Raw genomic sequence first — 27,536 nt, forward strand, 5'->3', positions numbered from 1 at the left:
TCAGCTATAAGAGATTTTTCTCATTCAGCTTTCTTTCACATAAATAGATTTTGCAGAAAGCGACACTTGTTGTCCAGACTGAAGTGGACAAATGCGTAGAAGATATAATGAAGGAAAAGAATATTAACCCTGAGAAGGATGCCAGGTATGCTCTTTTTATGGTGTTCTCTCTTATTGTACCCTTTTACTGTGAGGTGTGGGGATCGCACATCGTTGTAAAACATTGAAGCCGTGAAACAGTTATAGAGATCATCCAGTTCAACCCTTTCACTTCTACTGGATGAGGAATTGAGGAAATGCTTTCTAGATAGACATATGAACCACAAGCTATGGATGGCACTATTTTATTGTGATAAGAAGGTATGATTTTTAAAAATAATAACTTTCTCATTTTCAGCTTTAAAATTTGTATGAAGGCATGCTTGCTGCAGATATCCGGTTATAAACAGCTCTATTTGGATGTAGAAAGTGTCAGGAAAAGACCATATGATTCTGAAAACCTCCAACATGAAAAGCTGCTTCTTAAGGTAAATTTTTGTTTTCTGTATTTGGAGTTAGTAGACACTGGAAAAATAAATCAGACTTGAGCTAGTAAAGTCAGTGTGCCAATTCTAGAGGCTCTTCTACAGTCATCCAGTTTCTTTGCCCCTTACTATGTTGGTGAAAGATTTTGAGTTAACTATTTTTATGATTTTCTGATAAGCCTCATTGAAATATATACTCGTAGATTTTCTCTTAATGCTTTTACTTCTGAAATAAATTATAAACTTATTAACAGAGATCTTTTCAACTGATGAGTCCGCAAGCTTCAGAGATTCCCTTACTTTTTATGTAAACTGCTCGTATACGTCAGGCATTTTTTTTTCAGCTTACTTTCAAATTGTAAACATGGCTGTCGCTTTCCATATTATTAGATCAAGTATTTTGGGATTTACAGAGTATGAATTGCCAAGTAATGTCATGATAGATTTAAAGCTTAAGAAGGTACTAAAATTAAATTTGAATTTTCCTGTTTTTTATTTCTAAAGTATAAATACATAAGTTCAGTGAGAGGCCAAAACTAGAGATTATTGTAAGCTTTCTAGATCATCTAGTCTATCACCTTCATTTTAATTTAAGGGATGAGGATTCTGAGGCCAAGGGGAAATGAAATAATTTGCTTTTGAGCCAATTTTATTTTTAAATGGTTAAAATCAAAGAACATAGCACATTGGACTTGGAGTTAAGAGTTTGTTATATCTAAAAATGTTGTGGAAAGACATTGGTAATATCTAACAGTAAGAGACAGATAAGTTTTTTTTAAAAAAAAAAAACACCTTTTTTCTGAAAAAGTATAGATATACACCTCACCTAATTTTAAAATTAAAAATAAAACTTGATTTTGTAAAATGAGAATGAAAATACCTCAGGGGGCTGTTGGTGTGGACCGACCCTTTATATTTAAAGTTTTAGAATGGTGTCTGGCCCTCACTGGGGGTTGACCACCATTTATATCCTCATTGTTAACCATTATTCCCTTAACTTCTGACCCTTTCTGCACGATACCTTCCCTTTAGAAGGGGTAAGATATAAATCCTAACATTTCAGTCCAGGGAATTTTTATCTTGTTGATTCATTACGGGACTCAGTTTTAAAGGTAAAGAGTCATTTGCTGGGCGTGAATCACGCAGCCACTGCACATACTCCGCAGTCTCTGTGGGTAAAGCCTTAAGTAGGTCCGTGTTTCTCAAAGTGTAGTTTCTTAAATCCATAGGTAGTTTCTTAAAGCGTAACGACCTTCACTAAGTTAACCAGTGTCTTAATATTTAGAATTTAAGGTTCCACCTTTGCCTCATCAGAATCCCCAGGGGCGCAGAACCCAGAAATTCGATATGTATGTGTGTTAACCTTGACTATAGCTGGTCTTATTGTGTCTCTCCCCACATCACTGAGGCACTATCACTGGTATGATCCAACCTCTTGCCGAGAACTTAGGGAGAGACGCTAATGTGTTAGTAAAAAGAGAAGGGACCAGATAAAAACCCAGTCTAATGATTGGATTAGCTTCAGGGCCAGAATCCTGACCCTGTCTTAAAGTAAGGTCACAAGTCTTCACATTTTATTTTAGGTGACAGGATACTCCTTTCATTAGGAGTCCTTTACTCAACAATGCCTGAAATGGTAGTGAAATGGAAAAAAAAATGCAAGTATTTCTGTTCTGCAGATATTCACAAACTTTTTAATCAACTTTTGTAAGTCTGTTTTGTTCGATGACTTGTGGTGTTGAATTTAGAAAATGATTAAATTTTTTAAACTTTGTTTTGTATTGGTTAGTTTGTTGCTAATATTCAATTGCTGTTCTTAAACCCTCAGTCTTAAGGAACATACTTAAAACCAAGCCATATTATTTTCTTATTTTAAAATTATGAAAATTTGTAAAATAATCATATGGATTGAAATACTATCAGTCTTATTTCTTAATGATTCTTTCCATTTCCCTTCTTCTCTTTAGGGACTAATGACCCACCACTAGAGTGGAGCCTACTTATGTATGTAGTGTTTGAGCCAAGGGCCAAGTGCCTAACACTGTTTTTTGTTGTTCGTTTTTTTCCTTAAGGAGGCAGTTTACCACTCCTGGTATATATTACTTAGTAAACAAAGATTTCTCATTGTTTTAGATTTCTGTATACTTGTCACTTTTTCCAAATCCACTATTCTTTATATTAGCCTTTTAAATTGGAATAAGTGTGCTGCATTTTTTAGGGTAATTGAAAAAGTTCTCTACATATAGTCTGTGTTGAACCTCTGTTTTGTCTACTAAAGCTGTTTAATTGAAAGCATTCAACTTAGTTGTATGTTAGCTATGAGAAGAAAAATGTCTTAGGAAATTAAGAATACTACTATTATTTGTAATATGGAAGTATGTTTGTACAGCTTTGGAATCTTCTAATGCCTACGAAAAAGTTGAAGGCTAGAATCTCCAAGCAGTGGGCTGACATTGGTTTCCAGGGTGATGATCCCAAAACAGACTTCAGAGGCATGGGCATACTTGGATTAATCAATCTTGTGTAAGTGAAATAAACTTTTTCTTCTTCTCTAAATGAGATTACATGTAACCTCCAATATTAAATTCTAATAAGAATTGATTTAGGTGTTTCCTGCTATCTCTGAATTTTAGCAGTGCTTAAATGTGCTGGCACTAATGTGCTGGCAACAATATGAAGACATTGGAAACATAGTGTGTGTGTGTGTGTGTGTGTGTGTGTGATTTCTTTACTTACTGATATCTTTCTTCTTTCTGACCCCCTTTCTGATACCTCTTAAGGAATTATGTATACTCTTTTCTTAATTATTTTATCATCTTGCCTCTTCTCTCTAGGCTCTCTAATTCTGTTTTGGGAAATATAACTTGATACTAATAAAGTCTCTTCACACTTATTCTTCACCATCTGTGATAAATTATCTAAAGCCCTGAATTTTCAGAGCCTATATGAACTTCCTTTTTTTTTTTTCTCCTTCAATACTCATGCTTGGGCACATAAGTCATCCCAAAATATGTAATTAAAATCAGAATTGATGACCAAAACTATTCTAGAAAATAAACTGGAAGATTAGTAGGATGTGGATATGAAAATGAAAAGATTTCAGTTAGAGTCTGTCCATAAATTGATTTATAGACTATAAAATGCCTAGAATGGGAAACCTAACCATTAGCAAAGTTTGCATAATTGCTACTGTGAAAAAATTAGTCTTAAAACTGTTAAATTGTTATATTGAGAAAAAAAATGACTAGATCTGTATGGATAAAGCTATTTTGGGGGAAAATAGAAGACATAATAGGGTTTCAGTATCTACAGTTTTTTCCATTTACAAAAGTATTTAATTTTCTGTAATACCTAAATTTTATAAGTATAAAGATTCCTTGTAAGTATCGCCTAGGTGACTCAGTTGGTTAAGCATCCAGCTTTGGCTCAGGTCATGATCTCAGAACCTGGGATCAAGCTGTGCATTGGGCTCCCCACTCAGGGGAGTCTGATTCTCCCTCTCCCCTCCCCCTCATGTTCTCTCTCTTTCTCTCTCTCTCTGTCTGTCTCAAATAAATCTTAAAAAAAAATTAAAAATAATTACAAAAACTGAGATTCTACTTTGATAAACTTCCAGTTGGAATTGAATTAGAATATGGAATTGAAGTAGAATAAATGCAGTTTGTTTCCACTTGGAAAAATTATAAAATATTTTAAAACTCATTGTTTTTCAGAACACATAGATTCTTTGTTCTTAGCCTTTAAAGACCGTCTTTATTCTGGTACTTGCAATCACAGATATTGAACCTCAGTTTACTCTACACTATTCTGATGTTTCCTTTTTTTATTTTTTATTATTTTTTATTTTTTAAGAGAGAACGTGTGAGGGGTTGGACAGAGGGAGAGGGAGAGAGAATTGTAAGTAGGCTCCATGTGGAGCCCAGTCGTGGGGCTCAATCTCACAACCCTGATATCATGACCTGAGCTGAAATGAAGTGTTGGACCCTTAACTGACTGAGCCACCCAGTCACCCCATATTGTATCTTTTCTTTTATGAATAACCTTGCTTCTTACTCTTTTCTTAAGAAATTAAGATTTTTCAGCATTTGCCAGAGGAGAATTTAATGTAGCTTAAAATTTAAATAAGTTAGTAGGATTTGATTCAAGACTATGGTAAAGGATTCTAATAGACATTAAAATGATTTACAGATATTTTATTTAGCGTTAGTATCTACTAATTTGAAAAATGACCAAGACTCATATGTATTAGTAGTTACATTTTATTGCTGGTGATATACTAGAGATGGTTGAAAACATGAAAAACTGGCTCGGATTCCTCTATAATTATGTTTGTTGTCCTGTGTAGGGAGCTATGCATCTTCAGGGTCAAAGTAAAGATACAGTCGAGAAGCGGACAAGCTCTTCAGATTCCCTATGTGATTTATTTTTTAACTTTCGTGGCCTTTGTCATCTAATCTCTTGAGATATTTTGTTGCTTTGAAGAATAGCTGGTAGTTTGATAACGGTGCCCTAGGCACTGAATGTTGAGGCAGGTGTAGAAAAAAAAGGATATTGTACAGAAAATGAAATCAGGAGAGACAGAAGAAAGCTCAATAGATGAGGAAATAGAAGAGGTGAGTAGAAGAATATGCTAATTAAGCCCAAAAATGTATGTAGGAAGGGAAAAGGGATGGGAAGGAAGGAGAAAGATGGAAGGCAAGCAGGCGGTAAGGAAGGAGGGAACCCAGTATGGATTATTGTAAAGAATAGTTTGCCGTATTGCAAAGATGTTCGTTTTTCATAGGTGCTGTTAAGATAGGGTTTGATTAAGTTCATCAAGGAAATTAAAAATTGTTCGGTGTTACAGACAATATTTTAAGAGTAGCTTGATTATTGAAATATTAATGTAATACTAAATTGTATTAGGAGTATCATATATAAAAAAAGAAATACAAATAGTTTAGTAAGGATATCCTTAGAGCCAAACTAGGGATAAAGTAGAAAAATTAGTGTATGTAAGGAAAGCATTGTGCTAAAACAGGACTTTTTCTTGTTTAGGGAGTTACAGATCCCTTTGACAATCTAGTGAGAATTTTGTATGTTCTCTCCCCAGAAAATGTACACGCAGAAAAATTTATGTGTAATTTCAGGTAGTTCATGGATACCCCCTCATTCATGAATGAGTCTTCATTCATGGACTTCTAAATTAACAGCCCTTGTTTTAATGGTCTGAAAATCAGCCAGTAAAGAAAAATGGAAGCCTGTTGTGTTAATCTAGGGAAGGAAATCTGTAGGAAAATTTGGTTAGAAATTTCTATGCTTTATGAAAATTTCAACAATTGTGCCCTCTAAAATTTAAATGAGCCATGGAAATCCACTTTTTATTCTACTTATCTTCATATAAACATCCAGTCAGTCATCGTGTATGTATATGTGCATGAGTACGGTGTACTGAGGTGAAGAAGATTTAATCTCTATCTTTAAGAACTCAAAGAAGTTGCATTAGTATAAGCCAACGGGATGTATGAGCCTACAAATAGATTTATATATTCTTCTGTTGTACCTGCTAATCCTTCTGTTTTATGGCCAGCGTTTTAATTATACCACTGATCAAGTGAAAAAGAAAAGTTAGTGCAAAAGTTTAGTGTAAAAGAAAGGTTATGGAGTTTCCTCTCTGTGCACAGAAAATGGTGTTAAATAATATATATTTAAATTACAAAAGAAGGAATATACCAAGGGGAAAGGATGAATGTCCTAACAGGTACACATGGACTATTTTATAGAAAATTTAAAATAACAGCAAATTTGGTATCACTCATGTGGAGTTTAGGAAACAAAAACAGAGGATTATAAGGGAAGGGAGGGAAAAATAAAATAAGATGACATCAGAGAGGGAGAGAAACCATGAGAGGCTGTTAACTATGTAGGAAACAACCTGAGGGTTGCTGGACAGGAGGGAAGGGAGGTGGGGGGAGGGGGTAATTGGGTGATGGGCACTAAGGAGGGCACATGATGTGATGAGCACTGGGTGTTATATGCAACTGATGAATCACTGAACTCTACATCTGAAACTAATGATATGCTGCTATATGTTAACTGAATTTAAATAAAATAAGAAAAAGTAAGATAACAAAAAACTAGATTTTGTTTTAAAGGTAAGCAGAAAGTTTCTTGTTAAATCATTTATTTTTAAAATATTTTAAAGCATTGCCAAGGGCCCATGTCCTGTACTAACTAGATAGACCTGATCTCTCAGAATTAAATTTTGGTTCACAGCATTTCCAAGTCACTCAAGTGATTAGAGATGGAGATTGAGATGATTGTGTCAGTAGTGGGACTATCATCTTAATAGTAGCTTTTTAAATTTCTTCTGGATATCTTCAATTTGAATAACATATATTAATTTTATTATTAAACTTTTTCAAGGTATTTCAGTGAAAATTATACCAGTGAAGCTCACCAGATTCTTTCCCGTTCAAATCATCCAAAATTAGGGTAAGCTGGGTATATCAAAGAAACTTTAACTTCTTGAATTTTAAAAAATGTTGATTGGATTATCTAAATTTGAAAGTATTTCAAGGTATTTTTTAAATGAGATTATTTTTACTAATGACTTTGTAAAAGATATTACATGATACATTATTTTTAAAGCAAAATCTTATAAACCAATTTTGTATTATTTTAATATATATATATATATTTTTTTTAATATATTTTTGTCGCAAGATATAGTTTGTCTATAAAATGGAGGTAAGGAACTTTCATAAAGTTTCTTGAATAGATTTCAGAATAGGAAATAGCTTTGTGACATAGAAATAGGAAAATGAGAAATAGTTTTGAAAATTGTAAAATGAAATGCAATTGAAGGTCTATCGGCTTTATCATTATTATTCTATTTTTATATTCTAATGATACCTTCCTTTGAAAAAACATTATAACAATATTATCTCATAAAAATAAATACCCTGATAATGGAGGAGAAAATGTCAGATTACCAACTGTGTTTTAAAAACCAATGAGAGTGTACTCTTTTTCTTTTTTTTTTTTAAGGATTTTGGTTTTTGGTATTTGAACGACCAAAGCTTCATTATTCCCTCGTATATATATCCAGAAAATCAACAGCATCTAAAAGAACAAAAATCTTCTATCTATTCTGGTTTATTTTTTTTTAATAGGTAGAGATTATTGTTAAACGAATACTGTATTAGAAATGGATCAAAGTAGTTTTTCACTAATTTCTTGCAGGATTTTAAAGTTATTTTATGAGCTATTTGGCTAGCTGGTATAACTGGTAATGTTTCTGACATAGGTATTCTTATGCAATAGTTGGAATCAACCTTACCGAGATGGCTTATAGCTTGCTGAAGAGTGAAGCTCTGAAGTTTCATCTCTACAACTTTGTTCCTGGTATACCAACGATGGAACACTTTCATCAGTTTTATTGTGAGTATTAAAATGAGTTAAAACTAGATATTTCTAGATATAATGTCTCTATTAAATATATAATTTATGCTTGTCATTTTATTATTTAGAATCTTTGTAAAACAGGGAAATAATAATGGAGGTGCCTGGGTGGTTCAGTTGGTTAAGCATCTGACTCTTGGTTTCAGCTCAGGTCATGATCTCAGGGTTGTGAGATCAAGCCCCATATGTGGCTCCATGCTGGGCAGAGTCCACTTGAGGATTTTCTGTCCCCTTCTCTGCTCGTGCACTCTGTCTCTAATAAATAAATCGTAAAAAAAAAAAAAAAAAAAGGAAAAGAAAGAAAGAAAGAAACAGGGAAATAATGGAAGATGAGTCCCTAAGGGTGTTTTTATAAGCAGTTTATATATTTGTCCTTAAAAAATTTCAGCAAGACGGTTTTTTCACATATATGTAAATTTAGGATGTACGCAGTTTTTCCAGTCAATTGTAAAATGAATTTTACCTCTTGAATACTGGTTAGTGAATGCTACTGAGTCAAGGACAGACCATTCACAGGTTATTTTGTTAGTCTTGTAAGGAAATTTAATTTAAAGGAGCATCCCCACCCTACAACCACCTCCCCTTTTCAAGATGAGGTTTCCTTGTGTTAGGTCAGAGGTACTTAATAACTGTTCCTAATGCAGTCATTATTACCATTGTTCCATTAACTTCTCTTGTGGTGATATTTGTACACTGAAGGTTTAATTAAATGAACTTGTGAAGTTATTGCTCAGAAGCAAAAAATGTAAACCTAGCTTAGTTTCACATTCTTCTTTTCTTGATCTTTTTGTGTGTTCCGAATGCCATTTTGCATGTTGGCAGGATGCAGGAAACTAGCTAGGTAATAAATGGGCAAATCATAACTTCTTCATCTCCATCATTGAAGGTGTCGTCCAGGTCTCCCCTTCCTGCAACCTTCCCTGTCTTCACTTAACTCCTTGTTCCGGGTTGGTCACTTGCTGACTTGCTCTTGCCTTTGTCTACTCCCCCTCCCCCCCATTGTAATTGTGCAGGAGGAGACCTTTGATACTAGGTTACAGTAATAACTTTTTCATGAGTCTGTCTGTGATGACCTTCTTCCAGTTTCTTCTCCACATTGCAGATAGAAGGATTTAAAATGGAAATCGAATCATTTTGCTCCACTGCCTGCAGTTCTTCAAAAAGTTCCATTACAAGGCCTTTCGCATTCCCTACCTTGGTAACCTCTCCAGGTTCATTTTTCTGCCAAACACCAACTGCCCCTAGCCTGAAATGTGGGCACACTGGCCTTTTAGTTGTACAGATGTATTATGCTCCCTCTTGACTGGACCTTTCACTCTGCCTGGAACCCCCATCTGCTTCCTTCTTTCTGTCCAGGTCATAACTACTTGTCTTTCCAATCTCAATTTAGACATGACCTTCTTTGGGAAGTCTTACCAGAGATTTTGTTTCTTCAGTTGTCCATTTCATTATTCTTTCCTTCTCTTTTGGAGTATCCCTATCAGACTAGAGACCTGCTATTGGACCTCCCATTCATTCATTCATTCAGTCAGTCAGTCAGTTGTTGTTCTGGGCACTAGGGATAATAATAATCTGGGTAGTATGAAAAATAAGACATCTATCCAAACTTTATGGTACTTTTATATCAGTATTTTTGGCTATTCTGTTTTAGCTATTTACCATTCACGTAAGTCCTTTAAATTGCCCCTTTTTAAAAAAAAGTGGTTTCCATGGCTAGGCGTGGAGCCCAATGCAGGGCTTGAACTCATGACCATATCAAGACCTGAGCTGAGATCAAGAGTTGGACGCTTAACCAACTGAGCCACGTAAGCCCAAAACTGCTTTTCATTACTGCCTAAGCAAAGAATTAGATTTATAAATCAAGTAGAAAACAGCTTTCATGTACTTTATCCTTGTCTAATGTTTTCTCGTTACTTTCATATTTGTGTTTCAGAGGTCTCTGGGGATAGCTTTTTTTCCTATTCCCAAGGTATCTTTTGACAGTACTATACATACACCTCTTAACATTTGAGGGATTTTATTGATATTTGAGGCAAATAGTAAATATACTAAATATTTTATTGAAATTTCTTCTTATTTTGAACATACAAAAATATTTCTTATGAGGTTTTCCAGGTTTCTAGTAGTTTATTAATATAATTTGTGATTATTGTATCTCTTTTTAAATTTTTTTAATTTAAATTCAATTTAGTGAACATATAGTGTATTAATAGTTTCAGGGGTAGAATTTAGTGACTCATCAGTTGCATATAACCCCCAGTGCTCATCACATCACCTGCCCTCCTTAATGCCCATCACCCAGTTACCCTGTCCCCCCGCCCAAGTCCTGTCTAGCAGCCCTTCAGTTTTTTCCTGTGGTTAAGAGTCTCTTATGGTTTGTCTCCCTGTCTATTTTCATCTCACTTTATTTTTCCTTCCTTTCTCCTGTGTTCATCTGTTTTATTTCTTAAATTCCACATATGAGTGAAATCATATGGTATTTGTTTTTTTTCTCTGATTTATTTTGCTTAGCGTAACACCCTCTAGTTCCATCCATGTCATTGCAAAGGGCAAGATTTCATTCTTTTTGATGGCTGGGTAATATCCATTGTATATATGTACCACATCTTTATCCATTTGTCTGTCGATGGACATCTGAGCTCTTTCCATAGTTTGGCTATTGTGGACTTTGCTGCTGTAAATGTTGGGGTGCATGTGCCCCTTCAGATCACTATTTTTTTATCCTTTGGATAAATATCTAGTAGTGCAATTGCTGGGTCCTAGGGTCTGACTATTATAACTTAATGTGGAATTTAAAGGATGGTTCTGCACTATAAAATGAGATGTTTTCGTTGTGATTTCCTTGAGCACTGTATTTATGTTTTATTTTTCTTTAACTGCAGGTTACCTTGTCTATGAATTTGACAAGTTTTGGTTTGAAGAAAAGCCAGAAAGCATTATGTATTTCAACATGTATAGAGAGAAGTTTCATGAAAAGATTAAAGGACTCTTACTGGATTGTAATGTATCACTTACTTTAAAAATATGAATCATCCATAGTATCTTCTATTTCTACCACATTTTGCACACACAACAGAATTTATATGTTGTAATAGAAATTATCTGATCAATTACACTCCTTATATATAATTTCCTACAAAAATATTTCAGAAATTCTATTTAAGAAAGCTAGTGGACAATCAGTGTATGTTTACAGTCGTTTATACACTGTTCTCCAAAGGTACCTTATCCTTCCAAAGATCCTTCTGTAGAGGCCTGTGAACTACAGTTTGGAACTTGGGACTTAGCCCATTTAGTGTAAAAGTATAAATCAGGTATTTGTATTAAATTGGTCGATTAAAATGTGTAAAAATCGGTTTTCATTTTTATGTGTTGTAGCTATCAAGTCAGTCTCTTTACAGAACTCTGAAGTTTTCTTGTGTTTTAGTTTGGAAGTGATTGTCTATTTCCTTCGTCTTGTTTTCTTCCTCGGTTAATTAACAGGGAGAGTAGTTCTTCATGGCTTTCTTTGTTTGCATCTCAATCACATGTCCTAATGTTGCTTCATTAGTAGCAAAAAGCATAGATATGTCAGACAGGATAAAGAATCATGACCTCTTCCCCTTTGTTTTCTCTGATTATTTAGCATTATAGATAATGAAAGAATGACAGTATTGGTGACTACCTTTCTGTTGTTAAATACCACACTTGAAAATATCACAGTGGTATTTTAAAACTTAAAGGCATTTTGTCATCTTCAGTATTTGCTTTTCAATCAGTTGTACGAGGAAAAGGACTGTAGTTAGTGCTTGGTGTGGGGCCTTTTATGAGGCTTCTCTACCTGTGAGTGTTTATGAAAAAGAGGTGTGTTTGCTAAGAAAATCTTGACTGTATTCAAAGGACAGTGGCTATTCCAATAAAGCTGTCTTTGAACTTAAACAAAAGGAAAACTTAAAGCTTTTTAAAAAAACCCGTTAAACACTGTTGGTTTGTTTTACTTACTGTTAACTGATGCTTCTTTTTGCTTTGCCTCCATAGTGTTTCTAGATAATGGTGTGCGATTTTATGGGTATTCTTTGCGTTAATGGTCTGTGGGATTCTAAAGTAGCCTGAGGATGATGACTGTGCATTTCGTATAGCTTTATTCTCAAATCTCAGGAGGGCATCAAGTGCTATCAAGGATTATATAATGATGAGATTTTATTGGGAATAATTTCTTCCTTTTGTGTTTTAGAGATTTGTACTCTTAGCAAAACTAGAAAGGTTTAAAGATAATTTGTCTGATAACTAAGTTCTTCTTAAATCCTACAGAAACCAGCCTGTTAAAGACATTATTTAAACATAAGAGCACATCTTTTAACATGGTATATATATCAAGTGTTTAAGGACTGACTCACATGGTATAACACAGCCCGAGACTTGCAGTATTTGTTCATGTCTATTGACAGACTTCTCTCTGCAAACTTGCCAAAGAGAAGAGTGATAAAAAAGATATCCGAGTGGAAAAATACAGAAGCAGTGCTGTTTAGCACGTACATTGAAAGCCCAGCATTAAAACTGTTATTTTCTCAACAGGATAAAACTTTTAAAAATTGGGTTCATTTCATTATAAACATGGTGGTTTAGTGTCTGAGTATCACAGGAATTTAAAAATTGGTTTCTTATAGGAGACCTCTCAATCTTGGGATTATCTTTTTTTTTTTTTTTTTTTTTTTTTTTTTTTTTTTTTTTAGTGTTTTCAATGCTTTATTATCCAGCTCTAGAGTTATAGGAAATGTAGCAAAATCCTGGTAAGGATCAGGTGCTAACCATTAAAGTTCGTTTTCTATAGAAGTGTTTACTCTTACATGGAAAGCAATTCTGTTAGTTTTTTAATTTTCATGCTGAAAATACTCATATTTTAATTTTTCAAAGCTGAGGTCTTGAACTGATGTAAACCTTTATCAGTATGCCTCATAAAGAATGATCCAACTGTGGAAGGGGACATTTTTTAAGTAAATTTTTCCCCTTCTAGGGAGGAAAAAAAACTTTAAGAATGTCATTAGACAGTTTGGTCAATAATATGTTCTTTAAATCATCTCTGTTTGTACAATATAGATATTGTCCTGTTTTTGCTTAAAATAATCAGTAACCATTTCAGAAGTCCTGTAGTGAATTGGTCTAAAAGCTACCAATAAATTCTAATGTTTGATAGTCTGGAAGCCAAGCTAAGTGTCCCCACTTGTAGATTAGAATGTAACATAGTGACATACATGAAAAGAAAAACATAATTGTGTGTACCTTCCTACTTTTCCTTGCTTTCAACTTATGTATGTTAGAATTTTATGTAGTCTTAAAAATCCATATTTAGAATCTTACCTGTTTCTATAATAATGAATAAAATACCAAAGTAGTGATAGGTTTGAAGTAGCAGGAAAATTATGTTTGCTTTAGCATCAGAAAAGTGAATCGATACCGAAAAGAATTTTTGTATGTGCCAGGTCGAAGAGAGTGTGCCAGTGACAAGAATAGTGTAAGAAAATAATTACACTGGTTGTGGTTCAAATATGTTCTGAAAGACAATCTTTAAGGAAATAAGAGAAATCAGGGGATACCGGGATACCAGTGACCCTAGACCAGCCTCTCTTTGTATATAAATATGGTGGGATAGTTAGATATAAAATCAGTGTCTTACTGGCACCAGTTGAGAAAACAAGATCTTTTCCTTCAAAATGCCCATCCTGCTTTTTTTCTACTTTAACAACTACTTGGATTTGTATGTATTTTTCTATGTGAAAAACATATGTAGTCTCCATTTTTATTCCAGTATTAATAACTGTTTATGTACTGTTTCTCCCCTTTGTATTCAGTGAAATTGAACTTGGTCAAAGATTTGCTCAAAGGAGCAGGATTACATGAGTGAAAAGCGGAATGCTCATTGCCAGAGCAGGAAAGATCACACACTGTGATGGCTCAGAACAGAAGAGGTTTGGCTTGGAGAGCAATAATGTTTATTATCCTCCTTGAATTAACGATTGGGGTCCAGCAGCTATTTTCTCAGGATAAATGGTCCACCCAGCTTCTCTGTGAACAAGTCTGGAGAGGCTTACTTTCCTTTTTCACATTTATGAACCTCTCCACACAAGCAGATTATTAACAAAGATTAATGGACTTAAACATCTGAGAGAAATCATGAATGAGCTTGTTTTGTTTTGTTTTGTCTTTTTCTGGCTTCAGCTTTTGACAAGAAAAAAATTTAAATGTAGTTCAGGTAAGACCCAACTATTATAGGGCGATTTTTTTTTTTTTAATTATAGGGCAAATCTATGTTTCTGTTAATGTATTCAAAAAATAAGCAGTGGCTTTCCCTGGGGGAAAAAGTGCTGGTTGGCAACTTAAAGAAATAGATTTTTGTCTACTTTGGATAAAACAATTAACTTCTTATGTAAAAGCAATAGTCGAAATGTGATGTCATTTTGTTCGGAATGTTGTGAACAAATAAAAAATGTGTCAAAATTGTTATAAGCCTTTCTGTTAATCTTTCTGTGTTTCCCCACCATCCTCATCCCTTAAGTCCTTTGTATTCATGAAATAGTGCCTTTATTTAATCCTTTAATCATGCTCCTATAGAGTAAATGAGAATACACAGAAAATTTTTATTTTTGTGATTTTAACTCATCCACTAATTACCTATTTAAGATGTTACTGGGTAACAACAATAGGTTATAAGACCAGAAAAGAAGCTACCACTCCCACCCTCCATTCTTACAAAGGATAGGAATAATTCATACTGCACTGCAGTATGCTGTACTTAGCAATGTATCTTAGGTACATTTTTATATTAATACAAAGCTTCCTTATTCTGTTTATTTACAGCTGCAGAGCATTCCTCTGGGTATGTGTGTGTGTGTCTTATTTTGAACTAAAAAATACATATGTCACTGGTTGGATACAGCAAAAGCAGTACTTATTAAAGTTAGTACTAATTATAGTTTTAAATGTATGTATAAGAAAGAATGGCTGAAAATTAAAGACAAAGTAATCATGTCACGGAGTTTGGCAAAGGACAAAATAAACCTAAAAATAAGGAAGGAAATACTAAAGGCCAGAGCCCAGATGCATGGAATAGAAATGGACAATAGAATCATCAGAAGTAAAAAGTTGTTCCTTGAAAAGACTAGTAATACTGATAAACCTTGGTGAGATAAATTAAGAATAAGGAAGAAAGCAAACAATGATATCAAGCCACAGATCCTGCAAATACTGAAAAGAAAATGTATTAAGGATAACCTCAAAATTTGAAAATTTAGATGAAATATAAATATTTCTAGAAAGATATACTTAGCAAAACAAAATTGTACAAGAAGAAATAGGTAAGCAAAAAGTTCTAGCACTATTCAAGTGGATTCTGCAATTAAAATTTTCCATGAAAAAACCTACAGTTCTGGGTGGCTTGCACTGGTGAGTTAACACATTTAAGAATAAAACAATGACAGTTCACAATCTCTTCTAAATAATGAAGTGTGGTCACCCTATAATTCACAAAACTATCATAATCTTAATAAATCCAACCAGAACAGAATGAGAAAGAATGATTGTATGCCAGTGTCACTTTAGATGCAGTAATCCTGAATAAAATAGCACACTGAAATCCAGCGATAAATGTAATAAATCAGTAATAACTACATATAGATACGCTGTTTTTTTAAAAAAATATTTTATTTATTTATTCATGAGAGACAGAGAGAGGCAGAGACCCAGGCAGAGGGAGAAGCAGGCTCCATGCAGGGAGCCCGACGTGGGACTCGATCCCTTGTCTCCAGGATCACACCCCGGGGTGAAGGCGGCACTAAACCGCTGAGCACCCCCACCCTCTCCCCGGGCTGCCCATTAGCAAATGTATTTAATGGTGAAACATCGGGATCACCACTTATATCAGTTTTTGCCACAATAACAATGTATAACAATCACACTAAAGTCTTAATGGCATACAAAAAAAGCATTTCCTCCTCACACATGGGCAGGCTAACCAGGCAGCCTGCTGATCTCAGCTGGCCTTAAATCCGGGTCCTGGGTGGAGTTCCTTCCAGCTCCACGTGGCTTACTCCTCTGGGACCAGTGGGCGACCTGAGGCATGCTCTTGGTGCAGCAGAAGCACAAGAAGAAGCCAAATGGCTCACAGGTATTTCAGGCCTTTGCTCGCATCATGTCCACATTCCCTCGGTCATATAGCAAGTCTCGTGGTCAAGCCCAACACCAACGGAACAAGGAAATGTACTCTATCCGGAAGGCCTAAGGGGTGAACATTTGATGAATAATCCAAGTTGTCACAGCATGTCTGTTCAAAATTGTGTTAGAGGTCCTAGCCAGAGCAGTAAAGCAAGTGGGTGGAAAGAAAAGTTATTATTCATAAATGCTATAAATGTGTATATAGGAAACCCAAGAGAATTAACCTGATATCGAGCGTAGATGAGGAACTTTTGACCAATTATCAAGGGTGATCATTTATCAAGGATGAGGGATTCTGGATAAGTCTATTTAGCCCGATTCTTGCTAAAATTGGGCTCTTGACATGCCTAAGAAGCATTTAGTAGAAAAAGGCAGCTCAGAGGAGCCTGACTACAGTTTGATCAAGGGGAAGCACCTTGTCACTATTGCCTGTTGCCTGACAGCCAAGAAACGATCTTTAATGTTTTCTTCCCTATTCTTGACAGAAGCGTGCTCCTCTGAGGTTGTGGTTAGCTTTCGTTTGGATTCCCCCAGAATCAGACCTTGCAACAGGGGATCCCAGGAAACACTGCGAAGGGAGTGGGGAACCGAGAGAGGGAAGTCATCCCATAGAGGGTTTTTGTGTTAAGTCAACTGGACTTTGAGTCCTTGGGTGAGGGTGAGGGGACTGAAGTATTCACAGACAAACTCCCATCAGTTACTGGGTAAGGGCCGCTCCCGGGGTGTGTTATTTCCCTGGTCCTCTAGCACGGCACGCACAGGCACACAGATGGCTCCGGGGCCAGAAGAAGACCCTATGGAGATGCCGATGGGACAACAGGAGGTCAGGCCCCCCGGCGCTAGAGGGGTGAGATCAAGGTGAGAGACGAGATGCTGCAGCCATCTGCTACGAGATGCTTCTACAGGTGAAAATAGGGGAAATAAGCACCAGGAAAACCTCATAATGTCAAGGAGAAAAAACACAGCAGTAGACACAGTGTGGGGCTGATTAAAGCAGAGCTGCCTGACAACCCGGGGCCTCCGGGCCCTTTTGGCTTGTTCTTCCTTTCTAGTCTCTTGTTTATTCTTTCCCTGTCTCTCCTTTCCCCAGTTTGTGGGCCCCGAGAAAAAAGATTACGGCACGTGTTAATGATAAATTTAGCTTTGCTGGGAAGATGCCATGAAGATTCGTTTTTATCTCACTAGAAATCTCAGACTGTTCTTCTATCTAACCAAAGGTGCCTTCTGGCTCAAAAATTCTGTAATTCTGGGGCAGGTATTACGATTCTAATAATGATATGCCCAAGTGATTACAGCGTCTTGGAAGTTGCTGTAGATGCCATAAAATATAGACTCCAAAAATTAAAAATCTGTACCAATTACATGTAAAGTCAGTTTATGCTTATTGATTCTAAAGACCTTTCCACTTGCTATGGGGCGGTTTCGTCATCTAGGGGAACCGCACATTTTATATATATAGATATATAGATAGATATAGATATAGATCCACAATGGCAAACGTTCAAAGGTATTAGCAGTACTTTATTGAATATATTAATGGACAACTGGGTTAATAAGTTAAAAGGAAACAGCAGCATTTTCCTTGATAACCGTTCATCTTTAAGTATTTATCAACATAAAAGGCACCACTCCGTTTTCCAGTTCTGTCAACCTGAATTAGAGTTAACATATGTAACATCTCTTCATATTCAATCGTAAGACACCCCCCCTCTCAAAACAGCCAATCAAATGCAGTCATCTGTTTGCACACTGCATGTGTCGGGGTGCACGCTGAGCCTTTTGCTTTCTCCCTCCTAAAACACTGAGAATAAAAGGCACGAGAAACAAATACTGAGTTTTGTTTCAAAAGCCCAAAACTCTCTATCAGAATTCCTTTATCTTCTTAGGGAGAAGTAAAGGGAAGAGGTATTTTTGTTTTGTTTTGTTGTTTTTTTTTTGTTGGGTGTTTTTGTTTGTTTTTGGTTTTTTTTGGTTTTCAGTTGTCTGGTCTGCAGATTGTCACTGGTGTGGTACAGCCTTTTCCTGAAGATGATTATGTGGCACAGTCCACGGTCCGCCCTGACTTCATCAGTTCTCGCTTCAGCTGTTCAAAGCACACAAACATAATGACGTTCCAGGATCCGAGTCGCAAGAAGGAAGGTACAAATCTAGAAAAGTGCATGTCGTCATTGTCTGTTAGAATTCTTAAAGTTATTATTGCACCGACAGCTTTTGCTTCCCGTTGCACCACTCTTCTCAAATAAAGGCACTTAGAGCCTATTCTTATGATATATGAACCTATTCTTATGCCTGTGATAATGTCTCATCTGGCTGTCTAATACTGCTTCAAAAACAAAATCCGGTGGCACCTGGGGGACTCAGTGGTTGTCGGCTCAGGGCCTGACCCCGGGGTCCTGGGATCGAGTCCCACGTCGGGTTCCCTGCATGGAGCCTGCTTCTGCCTCTGCCTGTGTCTCTGCCTCTTTCTGTGTGTCTCTCATGAATAAATAAATCAAATCTTAAAAAAAAAAAAAAACCCCAGATGATCACATCTACCCAAATACATAAACAGCCTGCTTTTCCAACATACCAAAGCACATGTCCCTTTTGAAGGGGCATTTCCCAATACCTTTTCTGAGGAGCGGGGAAATTTTTGCTTTCTTTTGCTCTGCTTTCTGAATGAGAGGTAGGAGACCATTGAAAGAAGAAGAGGAGAAAGTGGACCAAATGGTTAACGGTTAATAACTGAGATGCCCATTCTAAATTAATTTTATAATGTATTTCATTTGTATTAATGTCTCATTAGTGCTGATTATGATGAATTGAGAACCTTGTGTATAATATGTATGGTGCATTTATGCTTATTTTGTAAAGTTTGAGGCATTGCCTTACAATTTTAAAGGGATATAGAGGTTGCTATGTTATCCTAGTTTAATCCTTATAGAGTTTATATGTAAATTAATTCATTCTGCATTTTCTTAGGAAGGTAGTATCCAATAAATGACTGCTTAATGGAAAATGTGGTCTACTACGCAATACTACAATATTCATGAGAGAGAATAAATAAATAAAATCTTAAAAAAAGGATACATGAATAAATAAAATCTTTAAAAAAAGGATACATGCACCCCTATGTTTATAGCAGCATTATTTGCAATAGCCAAAATATGGAAGCAGCGCAAGTGTCCACTGATTGATGAAGATACACACTCACACACACACACACATTCACACACACACACACACACACGCAAGAATGTATTATTCAGCCATTAAAAAAAAATGAAACCTTGCCAGTTGCAATGATGCAGATAGAGCTAGAGAGTATTATGCTAAATGAAGTAAGTCAAAGAAGACAAATACCATATGATTTGACTCATATGTGGAATTTAAGAAACAAACAAGCAAAGAAGAATAATAAGAGAGAAACAGACAAATCAAGAAACAGACAACTACAGAGAATAAACTGATGGTTAGCAGAGGGGAGGGGAGTGGAAGGATGGGAGAAATGGGCGATGGGGATTAAGGAGGGCACTTGTTGTGATGAGCACTGGGTGATATACGGAAGTGTGGAATCACTGTAGTGCACACCTGAAACTAATATAACACTGAAATCAACTAACTGGAATTAAAATAAAAACTTTAAGAAATTTTAATAGTGAAAAATCACATCTTGTTTTCTTGTAGCCCCCTATTATGCTTTCCCTTCCTTTTAGAGTTCCCTAGCCCTGAGAAGGCAAAATGCTGTCCACATTCCCAATAGGTTGGGACCAAGCGAAAGGTCACTGAATTTAAGTGAGTCTCTGATCAAGGTTGAGAAAATTTTAATATTATAGTTTCTAATTTTCTGGCCCAGTGGAATTGGTGAATTGGAGACGGTTATGGCAAAAAATAGTAAGTATACAGCATAGACTAAGGCTGGTCAACTACTCAGACAAGGCACACAGATACCCCAAAGACGGCATCATAGAGAGAGAAGACCATATCCTACCCTTTGAAAAAAGCCAGTGGTCCTTCCTTGGTGAGCATTGTCATTGCACAGTTGGGTACACTTGTGTACTGTTCTGGTACAGAATTAACAAATCTGGTTTTTACCACATCCACCGGAGAGGAGAGAACGGTTGTGCAAAATCCAGCAACAAGAGCTGATAGGAAGTGGCAGGGTAGGTCGTCTAAAACGGATCAATGAAACAGGTTAGCATCAGACTTTTAGAAGAAGCTTCTAGCTTTTATTTATCTATTAGATCTTTGTAAACGTGATGATATCGGGAGACCAGTGTGGATGTCTTCTAAGCAAATAAAATACGGGGCACCCGGGAGGCTCAGTGGTTGAGCGCCTGCCTTGGGCTCAGGGCGTCATCCCGTGGTCCCGGGATCGAGTTCCACATCGGGCTCTCTGCAGGGAGTCTGCTTCTCCCTCTGCCTGTGTCTCTGCCTCTCTCTCTGTGTCTCTCATGGATAAATAAATAAAAACTTTTAAAATTAATTAATTAATTAATTACAATAAGGAAGGTTCTACTTATTGTTACCAAAAAAGATGACAAACAGTACATGGCACAGTGGATTATGTTTTAAGAAAATCATCTGTCAGTCTTCTCTGTGCCCTTTGGGAATGGCATAATGCCTGATACATAGGCATCACAAATACTTTTTTATGGAATTAAAGTCATTGTCCAAGGAGCATTTCAATGTCTCGAGAACCTGTTAGAATATCTCAGGGACCTAACCAATGCTACTACTTTTTGGATGAAAACACTGCTGAGCTCCTTACACAACCAGCCCATTTGGATACAGTGTGGGATGGACTCACCCCCTGAGTCACGCTGTATAAAGAATAACATGCTCATGAAAGTCCCATATATTAGTATTAAATGAGAATTATGCTGACGTAAGAATTACAGTTAAACTTTTTGTCGCAAAAAAAATTTTTTGTTGTTGCAGCAAAACTCCTAACACTTAGTGTTGTGGGTTTGTTTGGTTGGTTTTTTTTTGCTTCCAAGTTGTATCTAGCACTCAAAATCACTTAATCTTTTAACTGTTACAATTCAGGGATTCAGTACAATGTGGCCAGAGAAGCTCCAAGATGAAATTGTAAACGTGCAGACCAACGGGTTTTCCATACATAATAATGGGACGTTACCTGCTAGTAGGTGGTTTCTCACAAGGGCCTCCTTCATTAGGTCATACGTGACTAGCTCCGTACAATTGATGATGACATTTCTCATCAGGTTGGGAGTCGTCCCTGGAAAAAAGAGAATGTTTAATAGCTCCGTTATGTGATAAGCTGCTCCCAGGACGTACGTGTTTTAATAACGACGAACCTCCCCCTGAAGCCGCGTACCTTTCCACAGGCCCGTCAGGCCCTCGGTGGTGGCGATGACTCTGTAGGCGTTGTAGGTGCCGGTGTACCGCGGCCTGCGGCCGTGCAGGTGGCTCTGTGCTTGAAGCCGCACCTTCACGACCTCAGTGGGTTGCCCTATGATCACTGCTGCTCCTCCCGTCATTACACCAGCGGAGATCCTGCTTCCTAAACTAGCTGTCGCTACCCAGAGAGAAAAGATTTTTACCAAGCAAAAGTGAAAAAAATATATCTATGACAAGACCCAGGATACAATTCTAGGCCTTTTTAATTCTGGTGGTTCTATTTTTGTACGTTTATATCTTGTCTATTTCCCTAATGCTCGCGCGTGTGATGATCACGTGCCAGGTATGCACGAAATCACTTTAGGGCTGGAAACTTCAAAGTTGATTAGAATGTTTTAAACAGTAAAAACTTGCAAGGACAAAGAAAACACAATGCCGGTCTAAACAGTGCTTAGTTCTTTCCTATGTTTAGCTCTTTTTTTCAGTATTTTCCAATTGGGACGAGGGACTCGTGGTCGCCAATGATGCTTAGCCTTCCTCTCACCGATGGTAATGTTAATTATCAGACTTAGGGGTTTTAGGAGAATCCCAAGTGGACAAACTGCCTTCGTATGGGATGTCAAGCGGTATGAGGCTACAACAGGTTACAAAAGGAAGAAAAATTCAAAAAAAGAGTGAAGAAAGTGGTTTTCGATTTGAAAATTTGAAAAATGAGTTTAGGGTACTCAAGACAGATGATATTTAATAAACTATAAATAGTCTTGGAGCCTCCGTCCCCCATGTTCATTCCTATCATTAAAGTAGGGATCAAGAACATCTACCCATCAAGGACTTTCTCAGTCTGTCTGTTTCCTAATCTGTAAAATAGAGATAATATCTATCTCATAGAGTCATTGTGTGAGTTAATATCAATAACGCACTTAACGTACTGTCCTGCATCTGGAAAGTACAGAAATCCTTTTCCTAACCTTATGATCGTACGCTTTTCTCATCATGCTTGTCCAGGAGCTGAGCATACACCAGATCATCATCTTTTACTTGGCAAGGTCATGATGACCACGCCCTTCACTCTGGGCCCACATTTATGATCTTACTCCGATGCACTCCTCCTGGCCCCAGTCCCCTTCTCATTTCCCCCCATCCAGCCCCTTGAGAGAGAGGCCATACTTCCTGTCTTCACTTCTGATGCCCATTTCCTCCTCCATCCTCCACAATCCAGCTTCATCTCGGCTACCGCCCCTTGGATGTTCTTGCGGAGGAGACCCCCGGGCTCCTACTGTCAGGCACTTCAGCCACATTTCAGTCCTTTCCACCCTGGATCTCTCTGCTCTGTTGGGACCATCTCTGGATGGTTCCTCCTGTAGCTCCCTGCAGTCCAGCCCAGACATTTCTCCCAAGCTCATGTGTTGCCTGGACATTACTTGTTGACACATGTTCAAGTGAATTTCTTACCTTCCCCCCAAGCCGGTGTCCATATTCCTTCCCCCCACGACTGGTACCTTTAGAACCTCAGAGGCCATCTTCCCTTTCAGCCCCTCCCTTACACCTGCCAGTTGCCTCCTAGCAAGTTCAGCCAGGTGCCCTTCCTACACCTGATTTCTCTTCTCCTCCTCTACTGCCATTGCCTTAGCCTACCCTGATCGTTTTGCACTTTCTAACTTACCTCCCTCTTGCCTTTTTTCTACGTATCCTCTAGATACTGCCACCAAAGTAATCTTTCAAATATATGAAATGGTTCGTGCCACTTTCCTGCTTAACATTTTTCAATGACTTCCCATCACTGTGAGGACAAAATCTACACTTCTAAGCATTGTCTGCAAGGGACCTTGTGCTCTGGCTCCTTCCTGCCTGAAAGACCCAGAGTCTTTGTACGTGACCTTCGCTCTGCTTGGAAGTGCTTCCCTCACTAGTCCACCTTATTACGCCTCCTGGTCCTTCAAGGTTCAAGTCAGACACCAACTGCCCCCAAGACTAGATAAAACAGTCCTCTTTCATGTCCCAACATCCTGTAATTCTAACAGAGCATGAGTCATAGTCCGTGGCGATCTATTAACCCATTCTCAGCCCATAGCTCTTGCCGGGGCAGACACCCCTGATCTATGCGTCTAACAGAGTCTCTGGCACACGGCAGCTCAAAAAAGCTGACGAAATGCACGGAATAGGCATAACGAAGAATATTGCCAAGATATGTCCTATTGATTTAGTACCTGAAGTGCCCACTCAACAACTGGTTAGAACAATCAGTTGTGAGGAAAACGACCAGAATGGGCAGCTGTACATCCTTTGGGAGTCTTCTCATGCTACATCTACAAATAGGACACTTCGATCGGTACTGAGCGGTATTGATCTCAAAACATCTAGACTTTACTTTGAAACTATTTGTGTAGAGTGAAAACTCAAGGTAATGTTTGTATGACTAATACTTATACCTTGCCCCATGAAGTCATGTTATCCTAAGGTTACTTAAAGAAATAATAATAAGGGCAGACTGCCACAGACAGCACCTCATTTGGATGTGTCTGGAGCCCCGGAAGGTTGGCTCCCTACATTCTCCTACAAGTGGGCCTCAGGAGCTTGTCTGCAGCTTCTAGCAGGGGGTGCAGCTACTCTCTACCCTCGGCCAGAGAATGGTCCTCCTCTCTCGGGGAAGGCCGCCGCCCCTGACAGAGCGTGCAGCTTTGGGATGGACACACACGGAGCGGTGCGGGAGGAAGGGGACACCCATCTAGGCGGCCACATCAGTCAGAGCAACCCTGGCAACCAATGGGGTGACCCATGTCGCAGCCAGATCACCTTCACATCCACCCTAAGGTCACTTCAAGCAGGAATGATGGAATATGCCCGGGTAGTCACTTAACATAGTCGTTTTGTCATCGCCTGTCTTCTCTCTGGATTGTCTGCTCTTTACTGGGTGGGTGGTCTTGATGCTACTTGACTTTTCTCATTGTTTCCCTACCTGCCTCTGGGGCTAACACTTTGTATCTCACAAAGTGACTGACCGACGCATGGAATCGCACGCACACTGCGGGGCCCAGGCCACGGCTCTGGTTAGGAGGCCGAGCTTAGCTGCCAGACTGCCTGGGTTTGAGCTGGTGCTCTGCCCCTTTCCAACTGTGTGAGCTTGGGCAAGTCCTAAAAAATTAAAAAAAAAAAAAGCTGTGCCTCGGTTTCCCCATTTGTTAAAAGATACAGGATAATGGCATCTTTCCAGGGGGTGATGGATCTGAAGCTCTTGGAATAGCGTCCAGGACATAGGAGGCCCTCGAGTGCCCACTAAACGGGCAGGAATTCTGGGCACACCGTGCACCCAAGAACTAGTAACTTTCTTTTCTTGGGTTTGTGACATGCTGGGCAGATGCTCCTGGGAGACTGTGCTGCTGGGGAGCTCGGGGTCAAACACTGTTTTGTTCTTAGAATAGCGTCCAGGACATAGGAGGCCCTCGAGTGCCCACTAAACGGGCAGGAATTCTGGGCACACCGTGCACCCAAGAACTAGTAACTTTCTTTTCTTGGGTTTGTGACATGCTGGGCAGATGCTCCTGGGAGACTGTGCTGCTGGGGAGCTCGGGGTCAAACACTGTTTTGCAGCCCCCCCCCTTCTCCAGGTGTCCAACTGGGCCTCAAACTTTCCACGACTCCCCGGGGGATGGCTGCACCTACAGATCTGCCCCAGAAGTGGATGTCGCGGCTCCCTTCCCCCCGGGAGCAGTGGGTGCCGCTGGGGTGGGCAGCCCTCTGGCCGCGCCCCAAGGCCCCGCTCACCTCCCTGGCCCGGGCTGAGCCACTCCAGGACGCTGTCGTACAGGCCGATGCGGAGGGACGCGAAGCCCACCTGCCTCTGGAGGCCCGCGGGCAGCCCGCTGTACAGCTTCCGCAGCCCCTCGGTCCTGGCCAGGGCGGCCACCGTGCCCAGGGCGCCGCGGTACCTGGGGGCGCGGGGGGGCTGGCCCTGGCCCTCCCCTTGGATCTGGAGAGGAGAGGAGAGGAGAGGAGAGGCGCGGGTCAGAGGCCTGGGGATGGGGGGGCGCTGCCCCGCGGAGCCCCAGGCCAGGGCTTCTGCCCCGGAGCCCCCCCCCCGCGTCCCGGAGCCCCCCCGCGTCCCCGGCCCCCGCGTCCTGCTGCTGCGGGCCCTGCCCCGGGGCGCCCCCGCCGAGCCGAGCCGAGCCGAGCCGAGCCGAGCCGAGCCGGGGCCGCGGGGCCGCTACCTGCAGCCGCACTTTGGCGGTGTCGAGCGGGAAGGTGAGCAGGTCCGCCAGGCAGGCCGCCCCCGCCGCCGCGGCGATCCGGACGCTCAGGGTCGGGGCCGCGTCGCAGCCCGGGGCCCGCAGCATCTCCGCCCGCCGCGCGGCGCCAGAGCACCCGGACGGGACGGGGCGGCCGCGCTTAAGAGGGGCGGGTCGGGGCGGGTCGGGGCGGCCCCGCGGGAGGGGCCCGGGGGGGCTGGAGGGGGAGGGGGAGGGAGGGAGCCGGCGGGGGGGGCCCTGGGGGGCTGGAGGGGGAGGGGAGGGAGCCGGCGGGGGGGGGGCCCTGGGGGGCTGGAGGGGGAGGGGGAGGGGGAGGGGAGGGAGCCGGCGGGGCGGGGGCCCTGGGGGGGCTGGAGGGGGAGGGGGGGGAGGGGAGGGAGCCAGCGGGGCGGGGACCTAGGGGGGCTGGAGGGGGAGGGGGAGGGGAGGGAGCCGGCGGGGCGGGGACCTAGGGGGGCTGGAGGGGGAGGGGGAGGGGAGGGAGCCGGCGGGGGGGGGGACCTAGGGGGGCTGGAGGGGGAGGGGAGGGAGCCGGCGGGGGGGACCTAGGGGGGCTGGAGGGGGAGGGGGAGGGGAGGGGCCCGGGGGGGGGCTGGAGGGGGAGGGGGAGGGGAGGGGCCCGGGGGGCGGGCTGGAGGGGGAGGGGGAGGGGAGGGAGCCGGCGGGGCGGGGACCTAGGGGGGCTGGAGGGGGAGGGGGAGGGGGAGGGGAGGGAGCCGGCGCGGGGGGGCCGGGGGGGGGCTGGAGGGGGAGGGGGGGGAGGGGTCGGGAGCCTGGGGGGGACCTGGCGGGGTGGGTGGGGGAGGGGGAGGGGAGGGAGCCGGCGGGGGGCCCTGGGGGGCTGGAGGGGGAGGGGGAGGGGAGGGAGCCGGCGGAGGGGGGGCCCTGGGGGGGCTGGAGGGGGGAGGGGGGAGGGGTCGGGAGCCTGGGGGGGACCTGGCGGGGTGGGTGGGGGTCGCCCTGGCGCCGGGAGCTGCTCCCCGCGGACCTGCCCTGGCCGCGCCCCGGCCCCCGCCGCACAGGGAGCCCCCCCCAGCCCCCCCCATCCCGGACCGCGGCGAGCTCGGCCGCTGCAAGGTCCCTCCCGGTGCGGCCCGTCCCGTCGGGGGCTGATGGCGGCGGGAGGCCCGGCGAGCCCCAGCGGCCGGTGACCAAGCCCCCCCCCCCCCCCCCCCCCCCCCCCCCCCCCCCGCCGTCGTCCCTCCCCTGCCTGCCTCCTCCGGGGACAAGGTGGGCCCGGGACCCCCAGGTGTGAAACCTGCGCCGCCTTGGGGGATGATGCCGCCGCCGCGGACGGGGGCCTGGTCTCCCCTTTGGCTTCAAGAGCAGGGGGCAGGGGATACAAAACCCTTTGACAACAGTCCCCAAGGCCTGCGAGACCGGGGAGGCGGCGCCCGGCCACCAGGGCCACAGACCAAGGGCCCCGGGTAAGCAGGAGAAGGAGGGGACAGCAGGTTCCCTCCCCTGCAAACACCTGCTGACTCAAGGAGCACTTGAGCCGGGAGTGGCCCCCACGAAGGCAGAGATTGGGGGCAGCGGGGCGAGCGTATGGGGGTGCGCTCGTGGGCCTGCCCGGGAAACTGGGTGCCAGGAGAGGACCGAGTCGGGTAACAAGTCGGTGACGGATGCAACTCGGAGCCAAATGAGGCCATTGGACGGGCTGAGCCTGAAGGTCCCACCAGGATGTGGGTTCAGTCGTGTTACCGCTGCCCGCGCACAGTCCCCCTCCCCGGGCTGTAAATGTGACACAGACGTGTCGTGGTTAACGGGTGGACAGCACAGCCTTGGTGGACAC

General features: G+C 41.4%; 2 protein-coding genes across 5 annotated transcripts in view; one reads left to right on the forward strand and one right to left on the reverse strand.

The window, feature by feature from the left end:
* The window catches only part of ELMOD2 (ELMO domain containing 2), a 26,038-nt gene extending 11,593 nt beyond the window's left edge, over nucleotides 1–14,445 (forward strand). The window contains exons 4-11 of one of the 4 annotated variants that reach the window (XM_041759391.1): nucleotides 48–145; nucleotides 398–527; nucleotides 2,914–3,047; nucleotides 6,930–6,998; nucleotides 7,813–7,946; nucleotides 10,850–10,966; nucleotides 12,680–12,736; nucleotides 13,796–14,445. In XM_041759391.1, the coding sequence (XP_041615325.1) occupies nucleotides 48–145; nucleotides 398–527; nucleotides 2,914–3,047; nucleotides 6,930–6,998; nucleotides 7,813–7,946; nucleotides 10,850–10,966; nucleotides 12,680–12,717 (720 nt within the window). In that variant the 3' untranslated portion in view covers nucleotides 12,718–12,736; nucleotides 13,796–14,445. The other 3 variants (XM_041759390.1, XM_041759393.1, XM_041759392.1) reach the window with 3 other exon arrangements.
* A 3,213-nt stretch (nucleotides 14,446–17,658) lies between these two features.
* Nucleotides 17,659–25,869, reverse strand: UCP1 (uncoupling protein 1). The gene is made up of 6 exons (XM_041757918.1): nucleotides 25,703–25,869; nucleotides 25,260–25,464; nucleotides 21,475–21,675; nucleotides 21,274–21,375; nucleotides 20,125–20,305; nucleotides 17,659–18,301 (listed from the first exon to the last, which is right to left on the reverse strand). Exons 1-6 carry the CDS (start codon nucleotides 25,826–25,828, stop codon nucleotides 18,187–18,189), a joined length of 930 nt encoding a protein of 309 aa, XP_041613852.1. The 5' UTR covers nucleotides 25,829–25,869; the 3' UTR covers nucleotides 17,659–18,186.
* Nucleotides 25,870–27,536: the final 1,667 nt, after the last annotated feature.

This window comes from Vulpes lagopus, chromosome 6, assembly GCF_018345385.1.
Source record: "Vulpes lagopus strain Blue_001 chromosome 6, ASM1834538v1, whole genome shotgun sequence".
Taxonomy (NCBI): domain Eukaryota; kingdom Metazoa; phylum Chordata; class Mammalia; order Carnivora; family Canidae; genus Vulpes; species Vulpes lagopus.